This window comes from Ictalurus furcatus, chromosome 17 (genome assembly GCF_023375685.1).
Source record: "Ictalurus furcatus strain D&B chromosome 17, Billie_1.0, whole genome shotgun sequence".
Taxonomy (NCBI): Eukaryota; Metazoa; Chordata; class Actinopteri; order Siluriformes; family Ictaluridae; genus Ictalurus; species Ictalurus furcatus.
The window spans coordinates 1201307-1226413 of NC_071271.1; the positions used below are offsets into that span (position 1 = coordinate 1201307).

The following is a 25107-nucleotide window of genomic DNA, read 5'->3' on the forward strand; positions in this document are numbered from 1 at the left end:
GTTGACTGTAAGCATTCTGTCGCCTGATAAAGGTCTTTGGGATCAGACGGTAATCCAATCATAGTTGATGACTCGGGGAGGTTATTGATAAAACTCGAATGTGAATGTAGGTTTGATGCAGTAGTGTGGCAAGGTATTATTATATTAAGGATAATACATCATTTAAACGAAATGAGATAATGGTCTGCGATAGCTTCGGACTCCGGAAACGTGACGATATTCTCTACATTTAATCCGTATGTTAGTATCAGGTCAAGAGTGTGACCACCATTATGAGTGGGTCCTAGTGCATTCTGATTGACCCTTCCTGAATCTAGAATGGACACAACCACTATTCCAGGTTATCAAAATGAATATTAATGTTGCCAACAATTAAAGCTTTGTCTAAAGAAACAACCAGGTTGAGATGAAATCTGCAAATTCACCAAGGAATTCAGAACATGGCGGAATATTATCGGAATCAACTCAGTAGACTTATTTTTTGTGGCTCCATATGTTATAGTAGTCTAAAGAACTTCAAAAGGGTTGAATTTATAACTAGGTTTGTGTGTGAGATGATCATTATAAATAAGTGCGACACCTCCTCCTCTGCCAGTTAGACGCAGCTGATGTATATAACTGTATCCAGGAGGACTCGCTTCATTTAGTGCTGTGGACTCTCTTGGTTTAATCCACGTTTCTGTTAAACACATTATATTCAACCCCTGATCAGTAATGGTTTCATTAACAACAAGTGCTTTAGACGTAAGAGATGTAATATTTAACAGTCCTCGCTTCAGATTAAAGGTGCTGGCTGTGCATTCAGCATGATCTCATTTTATGTGAATTAGATTACTTAAGACAAACTTTCTGAGTGTTTCTACATTTTTGTTTAGCTCGGGGAGCAGACACAGTCTTGATATTGTGGAACCTAGTGACGATTCAGTGCAGCCAGCAGACGGTCGGTTTAACCTGCTTGTCTGCTCCCTGGCCTTGGCTCTGGATTGTCACCGATTAACTACGTAGACCTGTTCTGAGACTATGTGCTATGCTGCAAGAAATGAGAGCAGCACCTTCCTGAGTGGGATGGATACCGTCCGCCCTAACAGGCTAGCTTTGCCCTCAAAACTATTCCAATTATCTATAAATCCAGCAGTTCAGCGACCCTAACCTGCTGTAAGCTACACACCGAATTGGGATGGGGCCAGAGCATATAACTGCATCGGACATCACCTTTACTAATTTACACACCTCTTCAATGTTACTCTTAGTAACCTCTGACTGATGAATGCATATATCATTAGCTCCTACATGAAAAACTATCTTTGAAAACCTATGCTAAGATTACCTGCTATGTACGGCTCTCTGGCTCCCGGTATACACCTATCTAAAACTGCTGGTGTCCCTGAAGGCCTAGCTAATTTCACGTGTCTTAAGATAGAGTCTCCTATAACCAGAGCTCTTCAGGTTTCTCAGCAGGTGCTTCACTGAGGAGAGCAAACCTGTAGGACACGTGAAGCAGAGAGGAGTGGTGCTCCTATGGGTGAGCCTTAGCGTTAGCTTTGGCTTTGTGATTATGCCGCGAAAGATACTGAAAGATCCTGCTGTCTTTCAACTTAACTTCTGTTGCTGTGTTTCAACTTCTACTTCTACTGCTGTCTTCCAACCTCAACAGATGTCTTTCAACTTCTACTTCTACTGCTATCTTTCAACTTCTACTGCTGTGTTTCAGCTACACCTTCTGCTGCAGTCTTTCAACTTCAACTTCACTTCATGACTGCATTGAACACACAGAATGAAATATGCTCAGAGAGGCTGCTACATACCACAATAGCACAGACTTGGAGGAATAGACAGAATCGGTGAGTGGTTACATCAGCAAGTGCATAGATGATGTGACTTCATACAAAACCATCAGCACACGTGCAAACCAGAAACCGTAGCTGACTGCTGAAGAGTGCTCGCTGCTGAAAACCCGAGACAACGCCTTCGGGTCTGACGACAAGGCAGGCCCCCCACACAGCAAGGGCCAATCTGTCCCGGGTTATCAACACGGCAAAGCACAACTATGCAAAAAGAATCCACAGCCACTTTCTAAATACCGAGGACAAAAACACATGCGGCAAGGCATTCAAGCCATCACAGATTACAAAGCCGTGCTCCCAGAGGCACTAAATGATTTCTACATACAGTTCGAAGCACAGAACAATGTGCTAGCAAGGAAGACAACCCCAAATCCCACCCATCAAGTACACGGAACTTGCAGCATACCTGGCTGGGTGCTCAGGGAATGCGCTGATCAGCTTGCAGATTCCTCACAGACATCTTCAACATTTCCCTGATCCAAACAGTTATCCCTGTGTACTTCAAGATGACCACCATCATCCTTCTGCCAAGGAAATCATCCTGCCTGACTACCAGCCCATTGCACTCACACCCATCATTATGAAATGCTTCAAGCGGTTAGTCATGAAACACATCATCAATGTTTGGGTCAACTTACATCTGTGAATTATTTTTTTTCTACGCTGAATTGAATATGAAAGAGTTACTTCAAGTAATCACAACTGAATACAAAGCAGACCTGAAAAGGCTTGTAGAAACCAAGGTGTCACGTAAGGAGGTTGAGGACGGATGCAAATGCAGATAAGAGTTTTATTATAGAAGATATAGACAGACAAATCCAAATCTTGAAACAATAGCGTGATCAAAACAGGCAAATGGTCAGGCGATCAGCAAACAGTATAAACTAGACTACGACAAGACTCAATTAACGAGGATCAGAACCAGATCAAAACCATGAAACATAAAGCTACGAATAAGGCTTGGTACATGACAGAGACTATAGCAAGTGAGCGTAATACTTCACAAAGACATTGTTTGAAAAAAGTCTCTATATACTGTGGAGTAAGTGTGTGAGATTGGATGCAGGTGCGCGTGATTAGCATGAATGTGAATGTTCTGGGAGTTGCAGTCCATGGCGGACATGTTTGTAGGCCACAGTGCAGGATGGGAAATGTAGTCACTGGTTTGCTGTGATATGACACAAGCACTACCAGGGTCTAGTAAAAGGAGGTAGGCTGAAACAAACGCTCAAATCCATGAAGTCTGTTATGTGTTATGTAATTAGGCCTATAAGTTATTGTAAGACACTGTTGTTTGCACATGCTTTTGTTCAAATTTATTGTAGGGTGTTTTGTTTTTTTTTTGTTTTTTTTGGTTTATCATGTCGAACAGGTTCGCGATCCTGTGACTGAAATTAGGAGACAATGTGGACTCAATTTATGTGAATTTCTTTGAAGTTTATAAGAATTTAAATAAGATTATGGTTACAAAAATGTGACAGATTGATTTGTGTAGCCTGGGAATAAACATAATAAAAAAGATAATTATTTCTGAGATTTCTGTAGAGAGAACATGGAATGTCTAAATAAAATAAATTGTGTACAAGCATTTGTTTTGAACTATATTCAGTACAAATACACTAAAATAATACTTAAGTATAATAATAATAGTAATTATATAATTATAATTATAATTACTATAAGGTAACTTTGTTGGAAACTAAACTTTATTGAATTTCAAAGGACTGAGGTCGAAGGAAGGCCACAAGCTCTAGCCCCGCCCCTCACCCCAGCTATTATAATTCACAATGATGGGAAATGTGAATCATGATGTGTTTCCATCAGGTACTGTTCTATTAAATATTCTAAAAATGAGAAACATTCCGACACTAAAACACATCACAGTTACGATGAAAATCTGTTTCCGAATAACACTTACACATTTCTAATAACAGACTTTCCTGAACATTGTGGTGTTAAAACTCATTGTTGTGTAAATTCTCAGAACTGTATATGTATATATCATGGAGTCAGACATGTGAAAGGTTTTAGATTTACGCATGATGTACATTATTGAACCAACACTCTGTTAATGCTACACTGCAAAGCTTTAATTCAACACTGTAGAAGTTGGAGAAGAATGGGACCCTGTAAGAGTTAATTCTACATTATTTTACTATGTAAAGTGTGAATTAATGTGTGATTATATACCTATATATATAAAATCATGTGTTCGTGTGGTATAAATACATCAACATAAACAATTAATGTTATCTTTTTTTCTGTCACTGCTGTTATTTATTGCATTTCACTATTTCATATAAATTTTCATTATCTTTTCTTTCGCTGTATGTTATGATTCAAACATCAAACAGTAAAACACTTTGAGCTCAAATTGCACTTGAAATTTTAATAAAGTTGCTATATAAATAGCCCCTATTCCAAAAAAGTTGGGACCCTATGTAAATAAAAACAGAATGCAATGATGTGCAAATCTCATAAACCCGTATGTTATTCACAACAGAACATAGAAAACACATCACATGTTTAAACTGAGGAAATGTACCATTTTAAGAAAAAAATAAGGTCATTTTGAATTTAAATTACTCCACAAATTGTAGATGTAGTTTTTTGGAGATTGGTGAACCTCTGCCCGTCTTTAATCCTGAAAGACTCCGCCTCTCTAAGATCCTCTTTATACCTAATCATGTTACTGACCTGTTCCCAGTTCACCTCCGGCTGTTTCTTTTTTACTAACTCTTACTTTTCCAGCCTTTTTTTGTCCCCGTCCCAAGTTTTCTGAGACGTGTTTTGACAATCAAATTCAAAATTACCTTTTTTTTTTTGTTTTGTTTTATTTTTTTAAATGGTACATTTCCTCAGTTTAAACATCTGATATGTTTCTGTTCTACTGTGAATAACATACGGGTTTATGAGATTTGCAAGTCATTGCATTCTGTTTTTTATTTACATTTTACACACTGTCCCTAACAAAGATTAAACATTAATCTGGATTAAATCAATGTTTATCTATAAATACAGATACATCTTGTTTTGAAATAATTAAAATTGCTAAAAAAAAAAAAATAATCGATAATTTGAATTCTGGTTTGAGTTTTCAGTAAACTTGGATTCTTTAAATTCAGATTTCAGGGTTTCATTTTAATCTGAGATGGACTAAATTTCCAAAATGGCATATATATCAGTTAAAGAAATGCAAGTTATGCCTGTTTAAAAAACAGAAAGGTTTAAAATTACCCATAATATTTGATCTTGTGTGTAACATTGTTGCTGTTTACATGTTTAGGCTCGTAAATCACGGTGGACCATCAGAATTAATCTAGTAGTGGAACTCAGCTTACTCAAATGAAAACTTAAATTTACACATTCCTGATTAGCTCTGCTTAATCTCATTTCTTAAAATATCTGATGTTCTAGTAAGAAATCTAACATTGCATTAATTCTAGTGTTTGAGACTGTAAAATTGGAAAGCTGAATAAAATGGTTGATTCCTGTATGTATTATAAAATTCCTATAGTGATATAAATTACCTTAAATAAATGGAAATAATGTCATGTTAATGCTGACATGGCATTGGTGGAAGTGTTTAAAACTTTGTTTAGGCTACACACTGGTCCACTGGTGTTTTCTTGGAGAAAAACTAAAATTATATGTTAAAGTTATTGAAAAGCAGTAGGCTGGATCGTCCCCTGCGCTTCAGTCCCGCCTCAGTCCATCACTTCACTGGTTCTGTGGCATATAAAATGGACCAACACCATAATTAAAGCCGTGCGTGAGACCCTGTTTAACACACACACACACATGAACTGTGAGTGTGTGTATAAGCTTGTGTGTTTATAATTTACAATGGCTTGTGTGGAACCTGGAGAAAACAGCACACTTCAGTCTGAACAGCAGCAGGTGAGTAAAGAGAGTGTGTGTGTGTGTGTGTGTGTGTGTGTGTGTGTGTGTGTGTGAGTCCTGATAACAGTACACGCAGAAGGTGCCAATACTTTTGCAATTGCCGGTGTATATGTTAGTAAGCACATTACACTTTTAGATAAAACAGCTCATTGAGGGTTCTGTAGACAGTTCTTATATAATCTTACATATGAAGCTGATGAAGCTTTTAAGGTTCCACATTTAGTGGCTTTGTTTTCCTAAATGAGGAAGAACAAAAACGCTCATTTTTATCCAGCATCGGTCCGTTTCTAATACAGAAATTTGCATTTAATTAATTACATTTTAATTTTACGATAAAATAAAACAATGAAATGAATTATTCATTAATATGAATTGAAATCATAATACTTAGTACACTAGTGTGTTGTTGTTGTTAACCTTAATGGTTCTATGTGGAGTCCTACAAGAAAGTGTTTTCCTATCAGAAATGGTTTTAGGAAGCTAAGAATCCTTAATTATCCAATGAACCCTTAAAAAACCCTTTTGTCTAGAATCGTATCAGAATCAGGGTTCTCACATTAATGGAGAAATAACACAGGTTTAAGAGTGACCTCAATTTATGCTCGAAATATATGAACTAGTTAAGATTAACTGTTTTAACTTATTTTGCCATGTTTGGTGTTTGTATTGATGTGTTTAGAATAAGAATGGTGGACTTCTACTATACTATACTATGCGTGTGTGTGTGTGTGTGTGTGTGTGTGTGTGTGTGTGTGTGTTTACTACTGGACCAGCTGATGTTCCCTTTAAACCAGTTCTGTGTAGTGTTATTGGTGCTGATGTCCAGTGGAGCAAATATATTTCATGACACTTCCTGTACACAGAATTTCCCAGAAGCATCACACCAGTAACTTCTCTTTGCACTCCGAGCATGTTTCTGAAGAGACATTGGTAACACTAGTAAGAAAATTGAAATCGGAAAGTTAAAAAAAAAATCAGCGTGTGACATGAAAAGCAGATCAAACGAAGCTCTTTCATTTCAGATTCACAATCTCCAGGTGAAGCTTTACTCAAATTATAAAACCTCAAATTTACTGTGTGTGTGTTTGTGTGTGTGTGTGTGTGTGTGTGTATATATAACCTTGTTGGACAGAAGTTCGGCTGTACAGAGCAGAGACAGTCTGTGGAGTCCAGCAAAAAGCTCACACGTGAGTGTTTATCACTGTGGTGTAAGAGGAATAAAACACTTGGGCATGTGCAGTTATAGGAAAATAATCAGCTAAAGCGTGGTAACTAACTCTGCTTTTTTTTTCCTGCTAATTTTTTTTGTCAAATTAGATTTATCATAAAAGATTCTTCAGTTGCAGTGGAAAGCTAAATCTGCATTCATTTTTAGCAAAAAAAGTAAAAACTTTTAAGTAAAAAAGAATGTAAGTTAAATGTGCTTGCTATAGAGTGCATCTAATAACTGAGATGATTAAAAAAAGATAAAGTATGGACATGCAAGTTAGTAGAGAAGAATATGTATATCACATTCAGAAACCTTTGAAATATTTTCAATGTTTTAAAAAAATATCTTAACTTGGATTATTTGTGGGTTTTTTTTTTTTTTGTTACTAATAATGATTTAAAACAATAAAAATGAAAACTTATGAAACCCAACAGATGAAATGTCTTGCAAATTACTTTTATTCATTTTTGTCTTGAGGGGATACAAACTTTTGCACTAATCTGTATAAAAAGTGCAAACAGTAGTGATAATAGCTATAACAGATCATTCATAAGAGTGTGTTCAGAGAATATATGTGACACTGAACATTATGTATTATATTACATATAATGTGTATTATAATATATACTTTTATATTAAAGCAAACATCATTTCCATATTTTCCATTTTTCTATATAGTCTTGATCTAAAATCTCATGCAGGAAGTTGTAATTTTGTAAGCTGTCTCTTTTGGTGCATTATGGGTAATTTTGACAGTGTTTGTGCAGGGAAATGGCGGTGGAAGACTTTCCTGATTTGGCACATCGGTGAAGAATGGATCGTCGTCATCCTGTTAGGAATCATCCCAGCATTCTTCAGCTGGGCCATGGACTTTGGCATTGAATTCGGCCTTCACAGTGAGTGTGTGTGTGTGTGTGGGTGTGTGTAAATTCACCGAGCAGTGAGGAACAGGATAATCCCCAAATCATGACCAGAAATAAATGCAGTATTACACAGCAGCAGTATGTATACGAAATATGTTGTTGATTGGACATAATTTGTAGGAGGAGTAGGGAAAAAAAACCCAGTTTTTACAAAATCCAAGATGGTCGACAGGAAGTACATTTGAATTTCAGATGTTGGTGTATGTTCACTTCAACATATTCCAGGGAATTATTGATAAAATTAGCACAAAATCATAACCATATGACTATTATGACCATAAACGTACTTCCAAATGAGGCCCAAATTTGACCTGATGGTGGCGTTAGAGCATTGGCAGCACTTGGCCCAAATTTGGTCAGAATGTTACTTAGGCCCTCTCTAATCAGTGTGCCAAATTTCACAACTTCTTACCAGACAGTTCTATGGGCTGCCATAGACACCTTGACCAGAAGAAGAAGAAGAAAAAGAAAAGGACAAATAACAACAGGGTGCCTACGCATCTTTGTTGCTTGGCCCCCTAATAATAATAAGTAAAGGTAGAATAACAGTACAGTGCTTACCCGCCTTCTGTGCTTGGTCCCCAAATGAATTCGACAAAATATTCACTCAGGTGTCGTGTTCATGCTAACATGGATGCACCTGAAAAAAGTTTTATTCATTCATATTCAAGCAGTTATAATTATAATTAAAGCTTAATGATTAATTCATTAATGACAAATTAATAAAGAATTGTTGTGGGTTTAAGGTTTAAAAATGAATTTCATATAATGCATTAATATTTAGGTATAAGATTATAACTTTTGTAAAAAAAAAAATAATAATAATAAAATAAATAAATAAAAAGTTTTAATGTTAATTAAATACTTTATAATACAATTTTTTTTTAAACATTAAAAAATATAAAATAAATAAAACAAAAAAGTTTTTCACCCAAACCCTAACTGGATCTAGTGTCTTACAAGGCAACCTTGCTTGTAGTCACTGACCTTTGTGTGTGTGTGTGTGTGTGTGTGTGTGTGTGTGTGTGTGTGTTTCTTCATGTAGCTACAAGGGAGTTGTATGAGATGGCACACCATAACATCTTCCTGCAGTATCTGGCCTGGGTTTCTATCCCCATACTGCTGATCTGCTTCGCCACAGTGTTTACTCAATTCGTAGGACCACAAGCTGCAGGTACAGCACACACACACACACACACACACACACACACACTATAAACTCTATATATCTCCATAAAATAAGTGAACTTCATGTATATACATAATGAATTATCTATAGCTTACAGTACATACAAAGTGATGGGAACATTTTGTTTGCGCGGTTGTCATGGTAACCTCAGTATAATAGCAGCCGTTTGATATGATGTTTGTGCATGTTTGTGTGCGCGCATGATTAGTTGTTCTATTATCAAGTTCTGACTAAAATGCATGTAAAACCTCCACAAACACTGCCAAAGTGTGCTGTTATCCAAAAATCAATTACTTTTCCTCTGCCTCGTTATTATTTTCTGACATTTGGTCATTTTTGGATTTTTTTGTAGCCATATATTTGGAGGTATACTTTTTGGATGTGTAGTTATGTGGTGTGTTGTACACATCAATGTCTCTCGCAGGTTCCGGGATCCCAGAGATTAAGTGCATTGTAAAAGGAGTGGAAATTAAAGATCACCTGAGCCTCAACACTCTACTGGCCAAACTGGTGGGTCTGACCTGCGCCCTGGCCAGCGGCATGCCACTAGGAAAAGAGGTACACACACGAACAAAACACATGCTACCACCACATGTAGTATATACAGGGTGCTCCACTAATATAGGCACCGTTTGCCAAGATAACAGCTCTGAGTCTTCTCCTATAATGCCTGATGAGGTTGGAGAATACATGGTGAGGGATCTGAGACCGTTCCTCCGTACAGAATCTCACCAGATCCTTCACATTTCGAGGTCCATGCTGGTGGACTCTCCTCCAACTTGTGGTGATGTAGGTGACTTGATTGTAGTTTTGGAGACGTTCTGACCCCAAGACACAACTAACTTCTGCAGTTCTCCAGCTGTGATCCTTGGAGATTTTTTGGCCACTCGAACCATCCTCTTCACAGTGCGTTGAGATGATATAGACACACGTCCAATTCCAGGTCGATTCATAACATTTCCAGTTGACTGGAACTTCTTAATTATTGCCCCGATGGTGGAAATGGGCGTTTTCAATGCGTGTGCTATTTTCTTATAGACACGCCCCATTGTGTGAAGCTCAACAACCTTTTGCCGCACGTCACAGCTATATTCCTAGGTCTTACCCATTGTTATGAATCACTAAGGGAATTTGGCCTGTGTGTTACCTCATATTTATACCCCTGTGAAACAGGAAGTCATGGTTGAACAATTTCCCGTTCCTAGTCACCCAGGTGTACTAAACAGTTTTTAAATACCAATGGGTAAATACTTCAAATATATTTTTCTCATATGAATACATAGGGGTGCCAATAATTGTTGCACACCTATATTTAACAACGATTTTTTATGGATAAACCTGTGTTGTGTTTACAATTGTTTGATATCCGTGTGTGTGTGTGTGTGTGTGTGTGTGTGTGTGTGGGAAGTGTAGTCTTTTTCGGCCATGTTTGAAGTTGTTGGTGCATTCTCGGAAATGGAATTGCTGGTTGGATGTGATATGACAATAATTGCGTGTAGCTGCAGTGTAATTGCGTGTAGCTTCAGTGTAATTGCGTGTAGCTTCAGTGTAATTGCGTGTAGCTTCAGTGTAATTGCGTGTAGCTTCAGTGTAATTGCGCGTAGCTGCAGTGTAATTGCGTGTAGCTGAAGTGTAATTGTGCGTAGCTGCAGTATAATTGCGTGTAGCTGCAGTGTAATTGCGTGTAGCTGCAGTATAAATGTGTGTACTTGTACGTGTAGCTGTGTGTAGTTGTAGTGTAATTAGTCACATCTTGACTCTCTTTGTATATTTTTTTCTCCAGAGTCCGTTTGTGCACATAGGAAGCATCTGTGCAGCGCAGCTCTGCCGGTTAAGGACATTCATTGGTGGTGTTAAAGAGGTAATCTGTCTCAAAATTATAAAACAAAATAAAATAATTTAAAGCACACAATCACACAAAAGAACAAACTTTATTTGTATTCATATTTAATTTGACAATGTATCTTTCATATCAGAAATGCTCCAAAATGTTACATCTTAATACATTAGTATGGAATTAAAAATACAAATAGTTTGATGATTATTATTTTACAGTTCAGTGTAAATATTTGTACACTCTTAGAATTAAAATATATAAATATAATCACCTGTATCCTCTAGCAGATCACATGACTTCATTATTATTATTATTATTATTATTATTATTATACACTATTGTTTATATTAGGTAGATGATGTCTGTGTGTATGTGTGTATAAAATCCAGAGCAAGTCTCAGGGCATCGAACTGCTTATTGCTGGTTCTGCTGTTGGACTTGCCTGCTGCTTCAACTCACCCATCGGAGGTGAGAACGAACTTCGGAAGTGTGTGTGTTTTGTGTATCGTTGTGAGTTAGAGATGTAAGGAAATGCTCATGGCTGTATATTTTTGTTGAAAATGTGTGTTGCAGGTATTCTGTATGGTATTGAAGTGGCCACGTCATTCTTCATGGTCCGCTGTTACTGGAAATCTTATGTTGCTGCTACCATCAGCGCCTTTGTCTTCAGAATCCTGCCTGTGTGGAGTGGATATAATGGTGTGTGTGTGTGTGTTATTATTTATACCCCTTCTATTCTGTTCTGCATTAGCTCACACTTTGTAGATTTTATACGAATATATCATCTAAAACATTTCTGTATTACTAAACTTCATCTCTGTTATTTTCCGTATAAATAATATAAACATCATCTCTGAAACAGAAATATGAATTTGTGTGATAGTTTTTCAGAGAAACTAGTTGTTGGAGAAATATATTTTATTACATTTTTATTTTTCCCAATACTACTACTACTACTACTACTACTACTACTACTAATAATAATAATAATGATTGTTTCTTTACAGAAACTATTATACCTCTGTTTAACACCTCTTTCCGTCTGGAATTTCCCTACGAACTCCATGAGTTGCTGGCCTTCACCATCCTTGGGTAAATCACCATGTGACATTTATGACCATGAGCTAAAATTAAGTGCGAAAAAAATATTAAAAAATGAGATAATACCAGACACAACAACAACAATCATCATCATCATCATCATCATCATCATCATCATCATCATCATCATAATAATAATAATAATAATAATAATAATAATACAATATCCAGTGCAACTAGATTTCTATTTTTGCCCCCAAAAATGTATTTATGTTAATGAAATTTTCACAAATTTTATGGTTTATTATAAGAATAAAATGAACAATTACTAAATAAATGTTATGTTTCTTGCCATAATATTTCCATTAGGATTGTTACCGCTAAAATAAACATCAGGTTATTCAATGTGTGTGTTTTTAAAGTAAATGTTACTATTATTTTGGTCTAAAATGTCATTTCTCCTGTTTGTCTGTAGGATTCTGAGTGGGCTTTTTGGAGCGTTTTTTGTGTTCATGAACAGTGTGATGGTGCGTTTCATCAGGGGCCCTCGACCCATCAGCAGGTTCCTCGCCAAGACGTGAGTGGTTTAGCCGAATTCCAATACTAGCATATCCAGGTTTGCACAACAGGAAGACAAATGTGGAAGCTTAGAAATGTGGGGAAAAGAGTTTTCTAGAATAAAATATTTAGTTGTTTTTTATCAATACTTGATAGGAATACCAATCTTGCCTTCCATAATACAGGGTGTGAATTATGGTGAAGATCGGAGAGTGTAAAATGTGTGTGTGTGTGTGTGTGTGTGTGTGTGTGTGTGTGTGTGGTTTTATTGCACCATGTGTTAGGGGGTCAAGACATATACAGGAGCACACTTAGTTTTTTCCTCTTGCATTCTAAAACTGAGATATGAAGTTCCAATTTCCAACATATTCCAGTCAATTTGATACACAGTGCCCTCCAATAATATTGGCACCCTTGGTAAATATGAGCGATGTGAAGTACATCACACTGAACTCGACTTACAGAGATCTGCAGAACCTCCTGCTCACAAAGCTCAGAACCATCCCCTTGGTGAAGTCTGAAGGTACCTCCACCCTTCCACCATGGACACGCATCTAATATACAGTGTCCTCCACTAATATTGGCACTCTTGGTAAATATGAACAAAGAAGGCTGTGAAAAATTATCTTTATTGTTTAACCTTTTGATCTTTTGTTAAAAAAAAATTCACAAAAATGCTTTGCTCTCTTGGATATCAAACAATATCAAACACAACACAGGTTTATCAAAAAAAAATCTTTGTTAAATATAGGTGTGCAACAATTATTGGCACCCCTATGTATTCATATGAGAAAAATATATCTGAAGTATTTTCCCATTGATATTTGAATTTTTTTAGTACACCTGGGTGACTAGGAACAGGAAATTGTTCAACCATGACTTCCTGTTTCACAAGGGTATAAATATGAGGTAGCACATAGGCCAAATTCCCTTAGTCATTCATAACAATGGGTAAGAGCAAGGAATATAGCTGTGATGTGCAGCAAAAGGTTGTTGAGCTTCACACAATGGGAATCAAGGTACTGCCATGACCATCCCAGTCCCCTGACCTGAACCCCATAGAAAACCTGTGGGGTGAACTGAAGAGGAGAGTCCACCAGCGTGGACCTCGAAATGTGAAGGATCTGGAGAGGTTCTGTATGGAGGAACGGTCTCAGGGGCGCACGGTGGCTTAGTGGTTCGCACGTTCGCCTCACACCCGCCAGGGTCGGGGGTTCGATTCCCACCGTGGTGCTGTGTGTGTGGAGTTTGCATGTTCTCCCCGTGCTGCCGGGGTTTCCTCCGGGTACTCCAGTTTCCTCCCCCAGTCCAAAGACATGCATGGTAGGCTGTCATATTGGCGTGTCTAAAGTGTCTGTAGTGTATGAATGGGTGTGTGAGTGTGTATGTGATTGTGACCTGTGATGGATTGGCACCCTGTCCAGGGTGTACCCCGCCTTGTGCCCGATGCTCCCTGGGATAGGCTCCAGGTTATCCTGAAAAGGATAAGCGGTATTGAAGATGGATGGATGGATGGAACGGTCTCAGATCCCTCGCCATGTATTCTCCAACCTCATCAGGCGTTATAGGAGAAGACTCAGAGCTGTTATCTTGGCAAAGGGAGCTAGCACAACGTATTGACTAAAAGGGTGCCATTAATTGTTGCACACCTATATTTAACAAAGATTTTTCTTTTGATAAAACAATGTTTTGTATGCAATTGTTTGATACCCACGAGAGCATTTTGTGAATTACTTTTTAACAAAAAATTAAACGGTTAAACAATAAAGACAATTTTTCCCAGCCTTTTTTGTTCATATTTACCAAGGGTGCCAATATTACTGGAGGGCTCTGTATATATTTACATTTACGTAAGCCCTGAGTTATCACAGTACACAACTGTTTTTATGGAGATACTAGAGATCCAGATCCTTTCTGCCTCTGGATGGAGCTCAAATCTTCTCTAATTCCAGACTGCTGGGACTACGGCTGCTCCTAAGGCCATACAGACTTCATATAAATCCATAATGAACTTTTTCACACTATCTGTTGTTACCCAGATGAGGATGGGTTCCCTTCTGAGTCGGGTTCCTCTCAAGGTTTCTTCCTCTTAAAACATCTTAGGGAGTTTTTCCTTGCCACCGTCGCCACTCAGTGGCTTACTCAGTTGGGATAAATTTGCACCTTTAATATCTGTATACCATGTTGATATTTCTGTAAAGCTGCTTTGAGACAATGTCTATTGTAAAAAGCGCTATACAAATAAAATAAATAAAAATAAATAAACAACTGCAACAACTGTTTTATACTGTTGTCTTTCAAACTGTTGTATGATTCAAACTATTAAAGCAGTTCAAATGCTTTAGCGGGAGGCCATGTCAGGTTTCTTTATCATACAATTAGTCAATTTATCGTTTTAATAAAATTATTTGTAATGAACCATAGTTTGCTAAACACCAATTATGTTTTTAAATGTCAATAATTTCAGAGTATTTCATTTTCCTACTGTACATTTATACATCACTGGGTTTTTTTTTGGATTTGAAAATGGCATAAGTTCTCCTCCTGAAGTTTACAATCATGTATTCTTCCTTCAGACCAATCTAGCAAATCTTACTTTGGCTAATACACTATGACAAGGGTAGATGGAGAAAGAAGTTCAGTGAGAGCATATGTGTGTGTGTGTGTGTGTGTGTGTGTGTGTGTGTGTTTGTAGCCGTGTGCTGTACCCTGCAATTGTCACACTGATCACCGCCACTTTGACCTTTCCTCCTGGATTTGGACAGTTCATGGCAGGCGAGGTAACACACACACACACACACACACACACAGAGACAAACATAACCATCCATCCATCCATATTCTGTACCACTTATCCTACACAGGGTCCCGGGGGAGCCTGGAGCTCATCCCAGGGAACTCGGGGAACATACTGGATGGGGTGCCAACCCATTACAGGGCACAATCGCGCACACACATACACACACACACACACACACACACACACACATTATGGACAGTTTTGAAATGCCAATCAGCCTACAGCGCATGTTTTTAGACTGGGGAAGGAAACTGGAATACCCCGAGGGAACCCTAAGCACAGGGAGAACGTGCAAACTCCGCGCACACAGGGCGGAGGCAGGATTCGAACCCCCAACCCCGGAGGTGCCAAGCAAACGGGCTAACCACTACGACAGCATATGGCATCACTTCCTGCTTGCCTCTCTTCACTTCCTGTACAGCTCACCCAGAGGGAAACTCTACTTGCACTTTTTGACAACTACACCTGGTCCAAACATCTCGAAGGCGACCATTTTGATCACTCTGACAATTCTGTGGCGTGGAAACACCCCCAGGTCAGCGTCTTCGTCACGCTCACCATGTCCTTAATCATGAAGGTCAGGATGAAAAACACTTTTTAAATGAATATTTAAATCATTCCAACAGATTTATTACTAGTCAGAGAATCCAGCTTAAAGGTTAAAGCTGAATATTTGTGTACAGTTCTTCATGTCGGCAGTGGCCATCTCTATGCCAGTCCCCGGTGGAGCTTTTGTACCTGCTTTTGTTATCGGTGAGTGGATTTACGGCATGTGCACGTAGTCCATATACGAATATTGAGTTTTGTTCTGTTCTGGTCAGATTTGTGTTTGTAGATTGGCAGAATATGTTCCTGTGCTTAAGTTTAAGCTTGATTGACACAATTGGACCGATAGATCACTAGCTGTATTATTTGCTATGATGAAATCGTTAGGAACTTATAAAAATATCAGAAAGTATAACAAAGTGATAAAGTGGACGTGTGCGTGTGTGTGTGTGTGAGATTAGGTGCAGGTCTCGGCCGATTGGTTGGTGAGGTGGCAGCTGTCGTTCTACCTGAAGGAGTTCATTCAAACGGCACGGTTTACTCTTTAATACCTGGAAGCTATGCTGTAGCAGGTAACGCACCAAAAAAAACCCCATGCATGATCAAGTGATCAAGGTTCTTGTCTCTTGAATGGCAGCATTGTGTACTTTCTTTTGTTTGTGTGTAGGAGCAGCAGCGATGTCTGGTGCAGCCACTCACACCATCTCTACAGCCATGATTGTGTTCGAATTGACCGGGCAGATCAACTTCCTTTTCCCAATATTATTTTCTGTTATAGTGGCTAATATCGTAGCCCAAAGTCTGCAGCCGTCACTGTACGATTCGCTCATACGCATCCGGAAACTTCCGTATCCTGTAGACCTCAGCTGGGACCACGAGGAGTGAGTGTCCATCAGGATCTGTTCATCTTTATTAGCTCTCATCTATTATCTTTATCTTTTGAGCATATGTAAATTACTAATGAGTTCACAGCACAGCTGATTCCAATTTAGCCACGCCCACAAAAGTCCATAAAAGGCAAAGCTCATAGAAAGCTGAAAATGGCAAAATGACGACTAAACGTAAATATATCTAAATATAGTGGTGCATGCTTACGAATTTGTTTCTTTCAAGAGGAACTACTTTATCAAACTTATGACATTCTTTCTGCTACAATTGCACTGAAGGCAGAGTCTAGGTGGGCGGGGTCTGTAGGAATGAAAAGAAGAAAATAAGTTGTTATTGTCAAATAAGTCAGCCTTCTTAAGGTTCTAGCTTTCTGAGAACATACAGTCTGTTTGTCACTGTTTAGAAACTCTAAAATCAGTGTGGAAGACATCATGGTGAAGGATATGAAGTACATCACACTGAACTCGACTTACAGAGATCTGCAGAACCTCCTGCTCACAAAGCTCAGAACCATCCCCTTGGTGAAGTCTGAAGGTACCTCCACCCTTCCACCATGGACACGCATCTAATATACAGTGTCCTCCACTAATATTGGCACTCTTGGTAAATATGAATATGTCTTTATTGTTTAACCGTTTGATCTTTTGCTAAAAAAAATCACAAAAAATACTCTGCTCTCAAGGATATCAAACAACTGCAAACAACGTACAGGTTTATCCAAAAAAAAAAAAAAAAAAAATTGTTAAATATATGTGTGCCACAATTATTGGCAACCCTTTTAGTCAATACTTTGTGCTAGCTCCCTTTGCCAAGATAACAGCTCTGAGACTTCTCCTATAACGCCTGATGAGGTTGGAGAATACATGGCGAGAGATCTGAGACCGTTCCTCCATACAGAATCTCTCCAGATCCTTCACATTTCGAGGTCCATTTTTGTGTTGATTTTGATGTATGTTTTGGATCACTGTCCTGCTGGAAGATGCAACCACGGCCCATTTGAAGCTTTCTGGCAGAGGCAGTCAGGTTTTCATTTAATATCTGTTGATATTTGATCGAGTCCATGATGCCATGTATCCTAACAAAACGTCCAGGTCCTCTGGCAGAAAAACAGCCCCAAAACATTAAAGGTCCACCTCCATATTTAACCGTGGGCATGAGGTACTTTTCCTTGGTCTTACCCATTGTAATGAATGACTAAGGGAATTTGGCCTTATATTTATTCCCCTGTGAAACAGGAAGTCATGAATGAACAATTTCCTGTTCCTAATCACCCAGGTGTACTAAAAGAATGTAAAATATTAAACGGGAATATACTTCAAATATATTTTTATCATATTAATTCATAGGGGTGCCATTAATTGTGGCACACCTATATGTAACAAAGATTTTTTTTTGATAAACCTGTGTTGTGTTTGCAATTGTTTGATATCCATGAGAGCAGAGTACTTTTGTGATTTTTTTTTTTTTAAACAAAAGATCAAAAGGTTAAACAATAAAGAAATTTCACAGCCTTCTTTGCTCACATTGACCAAGGGTGCCAATATTAATGGAGGGCTTTGTACATCCTGCAATCACAGTTTAAAATCAGTGATGGCTTGGTGGTTCTCAGATTCTCTCTTTTTGCCTTCCCCAGAATCAAAGATATTACTGGGGTGTATTGAGCAAGCTCAGTTGCAGGTGCTGCTGTCCCATCAGCTCAGTCGCATGCGGAGACTCAAACACCTCCGTCAGCAAGCGCAGAACATGGATGAAAAGGAGCTCAGGAGTGCGGTAAGGGAGGCGGGGTTGAACATAAACACAAACACAAAGTGCCTACACCTTCCGTATGCCATTCAGTGTGTGGTTTGTTTTCAGGTAGACCTGTATGCCTTTGTTGTGTTTGTCCAGTAATAGTTAATCAAGGGGACTGGACTGGACAAATCTTCATGTTTTTGTTCTTTAATGACTCTAGGATGTGCATTTGCTTAGACGTACTACTAGAAATTCATTATACAGGCTTCCACCACCTTAGGAAGTATGTCGCAATAATACAGTGCTGTTTTTGTGTACCTTCCTCTAAAATAGTTTTCTATCTTCAAAGGAAATACAACATAAAACAAATGCAACCTACGTAAACACACAAGACCATTTTTATTTTTTTTACCGAAGAAAAAAAAAGGATCCATCAGCTATCACCCGTGTGAAAAACTAATTACCGCCTTAATCTTAAAATCTGGTTGTTCCACCTTTAGCAACTGCAACCAAACATTTCCAATAACTGGAGATCAGTCTTTCACAGCACTGTGGTGGAATTTTGGCCCATTCTTCTTTGCGGAACTGCTTTAGTTCAGCCACACTGGAGTGTTGTCAAAGTCCTTAAACAGGCTTGAATAGTCCCCTCCAAGGTGGACCTACTTCTACGCTTTGGATCATTGTCTCACTGCATAATCCAGTTGTGCTTGAGATTCAACTTACGGACTGAAGCCCGGACATTCTCCTTTAGGATTTTCTGGTAGAGAGCAGAATTCATGTTTTCCTCAATTACTGCAAGTTGTCCAGGACCTGAAGCAGTAAAGCATCCCCACACCATCACACTGCCTCCACCATGCTTGACTGTAGGTATGATGTTCTTTTTGTGGAATTCTGTGTCTGGTTTATGCCAGATGTAACGGGACCCCTGTCTTCCAAACAATTCCACTTTCGACTCATCAGTCCACAGAACATTCTCCCAAAAGGTTTGAGGATCATCAAGGTGTGTTTTGGTGAAATTCAGTCGAGTCTTAATGTTCTTCTGGGTTAGCAGTGGTTTTCACCTCGCCACTCTTCCATGGACGCCATTTTTCCCCAGTGTCTTTCTGATAGTGGAGTCATGAACAGTGACCTTTATTGATGTAAGAGAGGCCTGTAGGTCCTTTGATATCGTCCTTGGCGCTTTTGTGACTTGCTGGATGAGTCGTCGCTGTGCTCTTGGAGGAGTTTTGGAAGGTCGGACACTTCTGTGAAGGTTCACTACTGTTCAGAGTTTTTCCATTTGGAGATAACGGCTCTCACTGTGGTTCTTTGGAGTCCCAGAGCCTTTGAAATAGCTTTGTAACCCTTCCCAGGCTGATGTATTTCAATCACCTTCTTCCTCATCAGTTCTGGAATTTCTTTAAATTTTGGCATGGTGTGTTACTGGGTAAGACCTTTTAACCAACTCCATGCTAATAACATTACCATTTAATAACTGTCTTGTGTTTACTCAGGTTGCCTTGGTTTTATCTGAGATTTTGTTTTAATTTCTGAATCAAATTAGTATGAGATAGACGATAACAGAAGAAATCAGGATACTTTTTCACATCACTGTAAGTTGGTATATTGATGTATGAAGGCTTGAAGGACTGTATGAATGACTTTTTGTTTACTTCCCCATTCTACCCCTACCAAACAACCTGCTTCTGTTCTGAGAAAAACATGCTTTAGGCTTTCAAAAGCAAGAATCTGTCGCTAAAGTCTTCACAGATGTCTTTTGCCTTTACATTAGCAACAACTGTTGTTGCCTGAGAAAGAAATGAAGTAAAAATACTTGAAAATAGCAGACTTGCTGTGTGAAGAGTCACCTATTAGCCCACTGAAACAATCAACGAAAGGTGTTTGTATCCTCATTATAACTTTGCATGAACAAACTCATCCAGGAATAAAAAGCTGAAAAATGCAATATAAGGACACTGATCTAAACTCCTAACGTTTTGTGAATGTCTTTCAGACTTCTGTAGATGGACAATCCCACTTGTTACAGAGAGGTACAACACAAGACAGTGTCGCACATTCTACAGGCACAAACAAACCCATTAGTATGGGAAAAGTACATAAGGACCTCTACTATACAATCATAACACAGCAATCGCACAAACTTTCTAAAGCTGATTCTTCTTTCTCGTACTGACACACACAAGTACTACTGGCAGTTGCTCAAGGTAGAGCACAATTGCCCCATGAATCCGGGTTCCACGGCCACCAATGAAAGGGGGACATCAAAGCATAGCAGAGGTTGGCTGGTGATTGGGGCTTTTTGCTGGCAAGTTTCTCTTCCGATCATTGCTTTGGACTCATTGTGCTTCCTAACCTTTATGTAGGGTTTGTCCTGTGCACCAAGTTTGGAGTATCGTTAAGGTGGTAGTGCCCAAACCTCTAAAATGTACTTCCAACCGGAAGCAAGTTTGGTATACTGTGAAGACAGTAGTGTCCAAACAGCTCCTGGTCTACAATGTGTAGTTCTAAGCTGACGCTACTTTGGGGTTCTGTTCAGCCAGTTGGAGAACTGTTGGCTTAAAATTTGTTGCCCCAATCTAAATCTAGTCCTTGTATGAGCGATCTTCAGGGATAAAAAAGGCTACTTTTTTTGTCTCTGTAAATCTGAGCTGCATGCCAGAAAGAAACCGAAATGCAGCTTTGCATTGCACTTGATGCTCAGGAGAACCTTGAAGTAAGGGATCTTGACGGTGTTCCTTTTTTTTTTTTTTTTTTTTTTTTTTTTTTTTAAAATAGGGCCTTTCTTGAGTCTTTCCACTTCATTCCTAGTCCATCTACGTGGGTGTTGGATGATGGTACTGATTGCCATGCAGCTGGTGTAAATTCTTTAGCAAGTGGTGTTTCTCAAATCAGTCATGATAACGATTATATCCACCGACCTCCAAATCATGTAACTACCATTTCTAATGTCTTGCTTAGGTTGCCAAGATTCAGAAATTACCTTCAAGAGCCTCTTCTGTGCCCATTCTAGAGTGGACATAGAGGTAAGACTGCTCTCATGTCCAGCTCGAATCTCCTTCAGCCAGTCACATTACATTTCATCTTTTCTGATTGATTTCCAAATGCTTTGAAAAAGCAGGAATACCAATGGTTTCTTTCCATCTAGGAGGATCCAGAGGTAGAAGACACCATGACCATGCCAGAGGTGACAACTCAATACATGCCATGTACACACCTTTATGTACACACCGAGGAAAGTTCGCACATTCGGAGCTGTACATTTTAATTAACTGCTTAGACTTTTTCTACTCAAACCTTTGGTACTTTGTACCACATGTAGTCGTTGTTACAAAGCAGAAGGGACTAGTTGAGATTACAAGAATAAGAATATAAAAGCAACAACAATAATAATAAAAAGAACAATAAGGAACGATTCAAAATAAATAAATAAATCACCCATGTGTGTATCCCTGTGACTGGGTAAAGATCATCAGGTGGGAAGAGCAACAGCTTGATGAAAAAGTCAACTTCAACCTCTGCAAGATTGACCCTGCATCTGTACAGATAGTAGAACGAACCTCACTGCAAAAGGTGGGTGAAAATCAGTGGGCTATTAAACATCGGCATCAGTCATTTCACTTTGAAGATCACATCTTTATTCCTCCATCTTTAGACCCATAACATCTTGTCCATGATGGGTTTGGACCATGCTTACGTCACCAACGTTGGGAGGCTCGTAGGAGTAGTGTCACGTCAGGAGGTGAGAAAAGGGCATGTCTGGGTTTCTGGGAATTGCTCATCTTAGATATGTGAGGGACTTTTCCAGTTTCAGACCCTTGTAGTCTTTGAGACCAGGTAGAACCTGCTGTTCAAGTATCCCAAAAGACTTTTTCGGAAACTCCAAGGTCATGCCAAAGAGTCATGACTTCACAGTGTTTTCTCTGCTGTGTCATAGCTACGGAAGGGCTTTGAGACTTCGGTGAAGAAGTGCGGAGCCAAAACACACCCCCCAATGTCCAGCTTCAGAGAGAGCAGAACCAGATTCAGGAAGACGGCAACACCAGAGGCCACAGAGCTCCACAAACTTCTGGGCAGCCAAAACAGCCTGAACCAGATGAGTTCAATGTGAAGGAGGTTCACGTGGGGACCGATCGGCAAACACGAAAAGGCCAGACTGTTAGGTAAAGGGGGCCACTAGGGCTGCATGCTGGACAAAAAGATGCGATACATTACTGCTGAAGCATTTTACTGTTTGAATGTGATCCTAAACCTGAAAACCAAACATTTTTGCTACTATTAGGTTTATTCAACAACAGATAACATTACTTCTCACAAAGCGCAAGAACCATCATCAAGATTCCATCGTTCTCACATCTTAACGATGGAATTTTTTGTTTATGCCCAGCTAATACAGTTAGTCTGAATCCCAGACGACCTCCTATTCACTAGCTAGGATAGAACAGAATCGGGCTGTATATTCGACGTAGTACATGTAGCAGCAAAAATACATTCCAGGCTTGAAATATTTGCTTGAGCAAAAGTAAAAACTGATCGTACAGGTACAATTTGTTTGAAAAGTTACTAAACGTAATGGGGTCATGCTACATGACATAACATTTGGGATTCAGATGGTTATCGCATTTAAAAATTGAACTACAAACTACCAAATCCTAATTACAGATGATGAAAATCTTCTAAAATCATGCAGCCCTAGAGCCAACTTTAGCATGTGTGTAAAAAAACAATACAATGCTTTTGTTGTTCGTAATTTGTATTTGATCTGAGCAAGAAAACATCATACTTACCCGTTACTTCTGAATCAGGATTTTTAGCATTCAGAGTGAAGTCAATTTGACGTTATTCAGTCTGTACAGGATTTTGCAGATTTTTTTTTTTTTTTTTTTTTTTTTTTTTTTTTTATGACTGTTGCGTCCAGAAACGCTCGATTTTGCTGCGGGGTTTTTCATAATTTGCAATCTACAGTTTCTAGTTACATTTATACAGCGCTTTTCTAGACACTCAAAGCTCTTTACATTGTATGGGGGAAATCTCAACCACCACTAGTGTGTAGCATCCACCTGGATGATGCGATGGCAGCCATAGTGCAGAAGAACTCCCACCACACACCAGCTATTAGTGGAGAGAGTGATGTAGCCAATTCAGAGATGGAGGTTATTAGGGGGTCGTGATAGGGAAGGGCCAATGGGGGAATTTCGCCAGGACACCGGGGTTACACCCGTACTCTTTGGTAGGGGTATAACCCTGTGTTAAGTGTTGTGTCCTAGGATTTTTATCATGAACACAGAGAACCAGGACCTCGATTTAACGTCTCATACTCGTTTTTAGAGTATAGTGTCCCCGTCACAATACCGTTGTATTCGGCCCCACGCAGACCACAGGGTGAGCTACTTTAGTTTCCCCCAGGAGGTCTCCCACCCTTCGCTTCGGTGGGACACCACGGGAGAACTGCAGGTTGATTTGCAGTGATGTTTTTTGGTAAACGAGACCTTTTAGCCGTACTCATGTCGATACGTGAATCGAAGAGGGCTTTGGCTGAATGCACTTTGTCATGACGTCACGTGGTGTGTTTTGGCCCAAATCTGCTGAAAATCTGTGGTAACTTTGATAATTGACAAGCTCCTCAGAATATCGCGGAGTTTTCTTGATTTTGCGTTCATTTCTGAGATTGTAAAATCCTGGAGGGACTGATTATTGCAAATGATGACCAATTGGACAATAAATACTCATGCTCCTACCTTAACACTCGTGTCCTGTTCTTCTTTCTAAGGGTCCCATATTTGGACCAACCAAATAAATCGCAACAATAGTTTCCAATTATTTAAAAAATTGAAAAACACAGTATCTTTGTGATGAAAAGAAAAACTGAAGTGCAAAACATATTGGGGGGAGAAATGTCTTAACATATTAGCAACGTTTCAGAGTTTAAGACGTGAAAAGAGGACCTCAATTCTTGTAATTACAGTTGTGCCCAAAAGTTTACATACCCCTTGTAGAATCTATAAACTCTTAATACCTTTAACAAAATAGGAGGGATCATAAAAATCCCATGTTTATTTAGTTCTGTCCTGAATAAACTATTTCACATAACAGGTGTTTACATATCGTCTACAAGACTATAGCCGAATTCATAAAAATTACCCTGTTCAAAAGTTTACACACCCTTGCTTATTAATACCGCGTGTCGTTACCTGGATGATCAGCGACTGTGTTTACGTTTTGTGAGAGTTGCTCACGAGTCCCTTGTTTGTCCTGAGCAGTTAATCTGCCCACTGTTCTTCAGAAAAATCCTCCATGTCCTGCACATTCTTTACGAAAGAACCACGATACATTAAGAGCCAGGGAGGGGGGTGTAAACTTTCAAAGAGGATGATCGGTGAAAATTGTTTGTTATTTTGTTTAAAGATCAAAATATTTTTCTTCATTTAGTACTCAACTTCTGAAACTACACAAGATATTTACATGTTTCCCAGGAGACAAAATAATAAAGATTTTTATGATCCCTCTTATTTTGTTAAACGTATTCAGCTTTTGCAGATTCTACAAGGGGTATGTAAACTTTTGGGCACAGCTGTAAATATTTTATAAAGCAAAGTGAAATGTTTCCAAAAAGGCTGTAATCAATAAACCTGACACTGAA

The 25107-nt window shown here is 38.8% G+C and overlaps 1 protein-coding gene across 1 annotated transcript; it reads left to right on the forward strand.

Annotated features, from left to right (window-relative positions):
• The first annotated feature begins 5457 nt into the window (after positions 1-5457).
• Positions 5458-23749, forward strand: LOC128621033 (chloride channel protein 2-like). The gene is made up of 23 exons (XM_053646501.1): positions 5458-5744; positions 6880-6934; positions 7725-7853; positions 8926-9054; positions 9494-9627; positions 10853-10930; positions 11296-11374; positions 11480-11605; positions 11914-11998; positions 12423-12524; positions 15201-15285; positions 15727-15882; positions 15989-16058; positions 16313-16423; positions 16519-16732; positions 17143-17273; positions 18373-18509; positions 20464-20500; positions 21429-21493; positions 21616-21654; positions 21936-22040; positions 22123-22209; positions 22405-23749. The coding sequence occupies exons 1-23, from the start codon at positions 5691-5693 to the stop codon at positions 22576-22578; spliced, it is 2382 nt and encodes a 793-aa protein (XP_053502476.1). The 5' UTR covers positions 5458-5690; the 3' UTR covers positions 22579-23749.
• The last annotated feature ends 1358 nt before the right edge of the window (positions 23750-25107 follow it).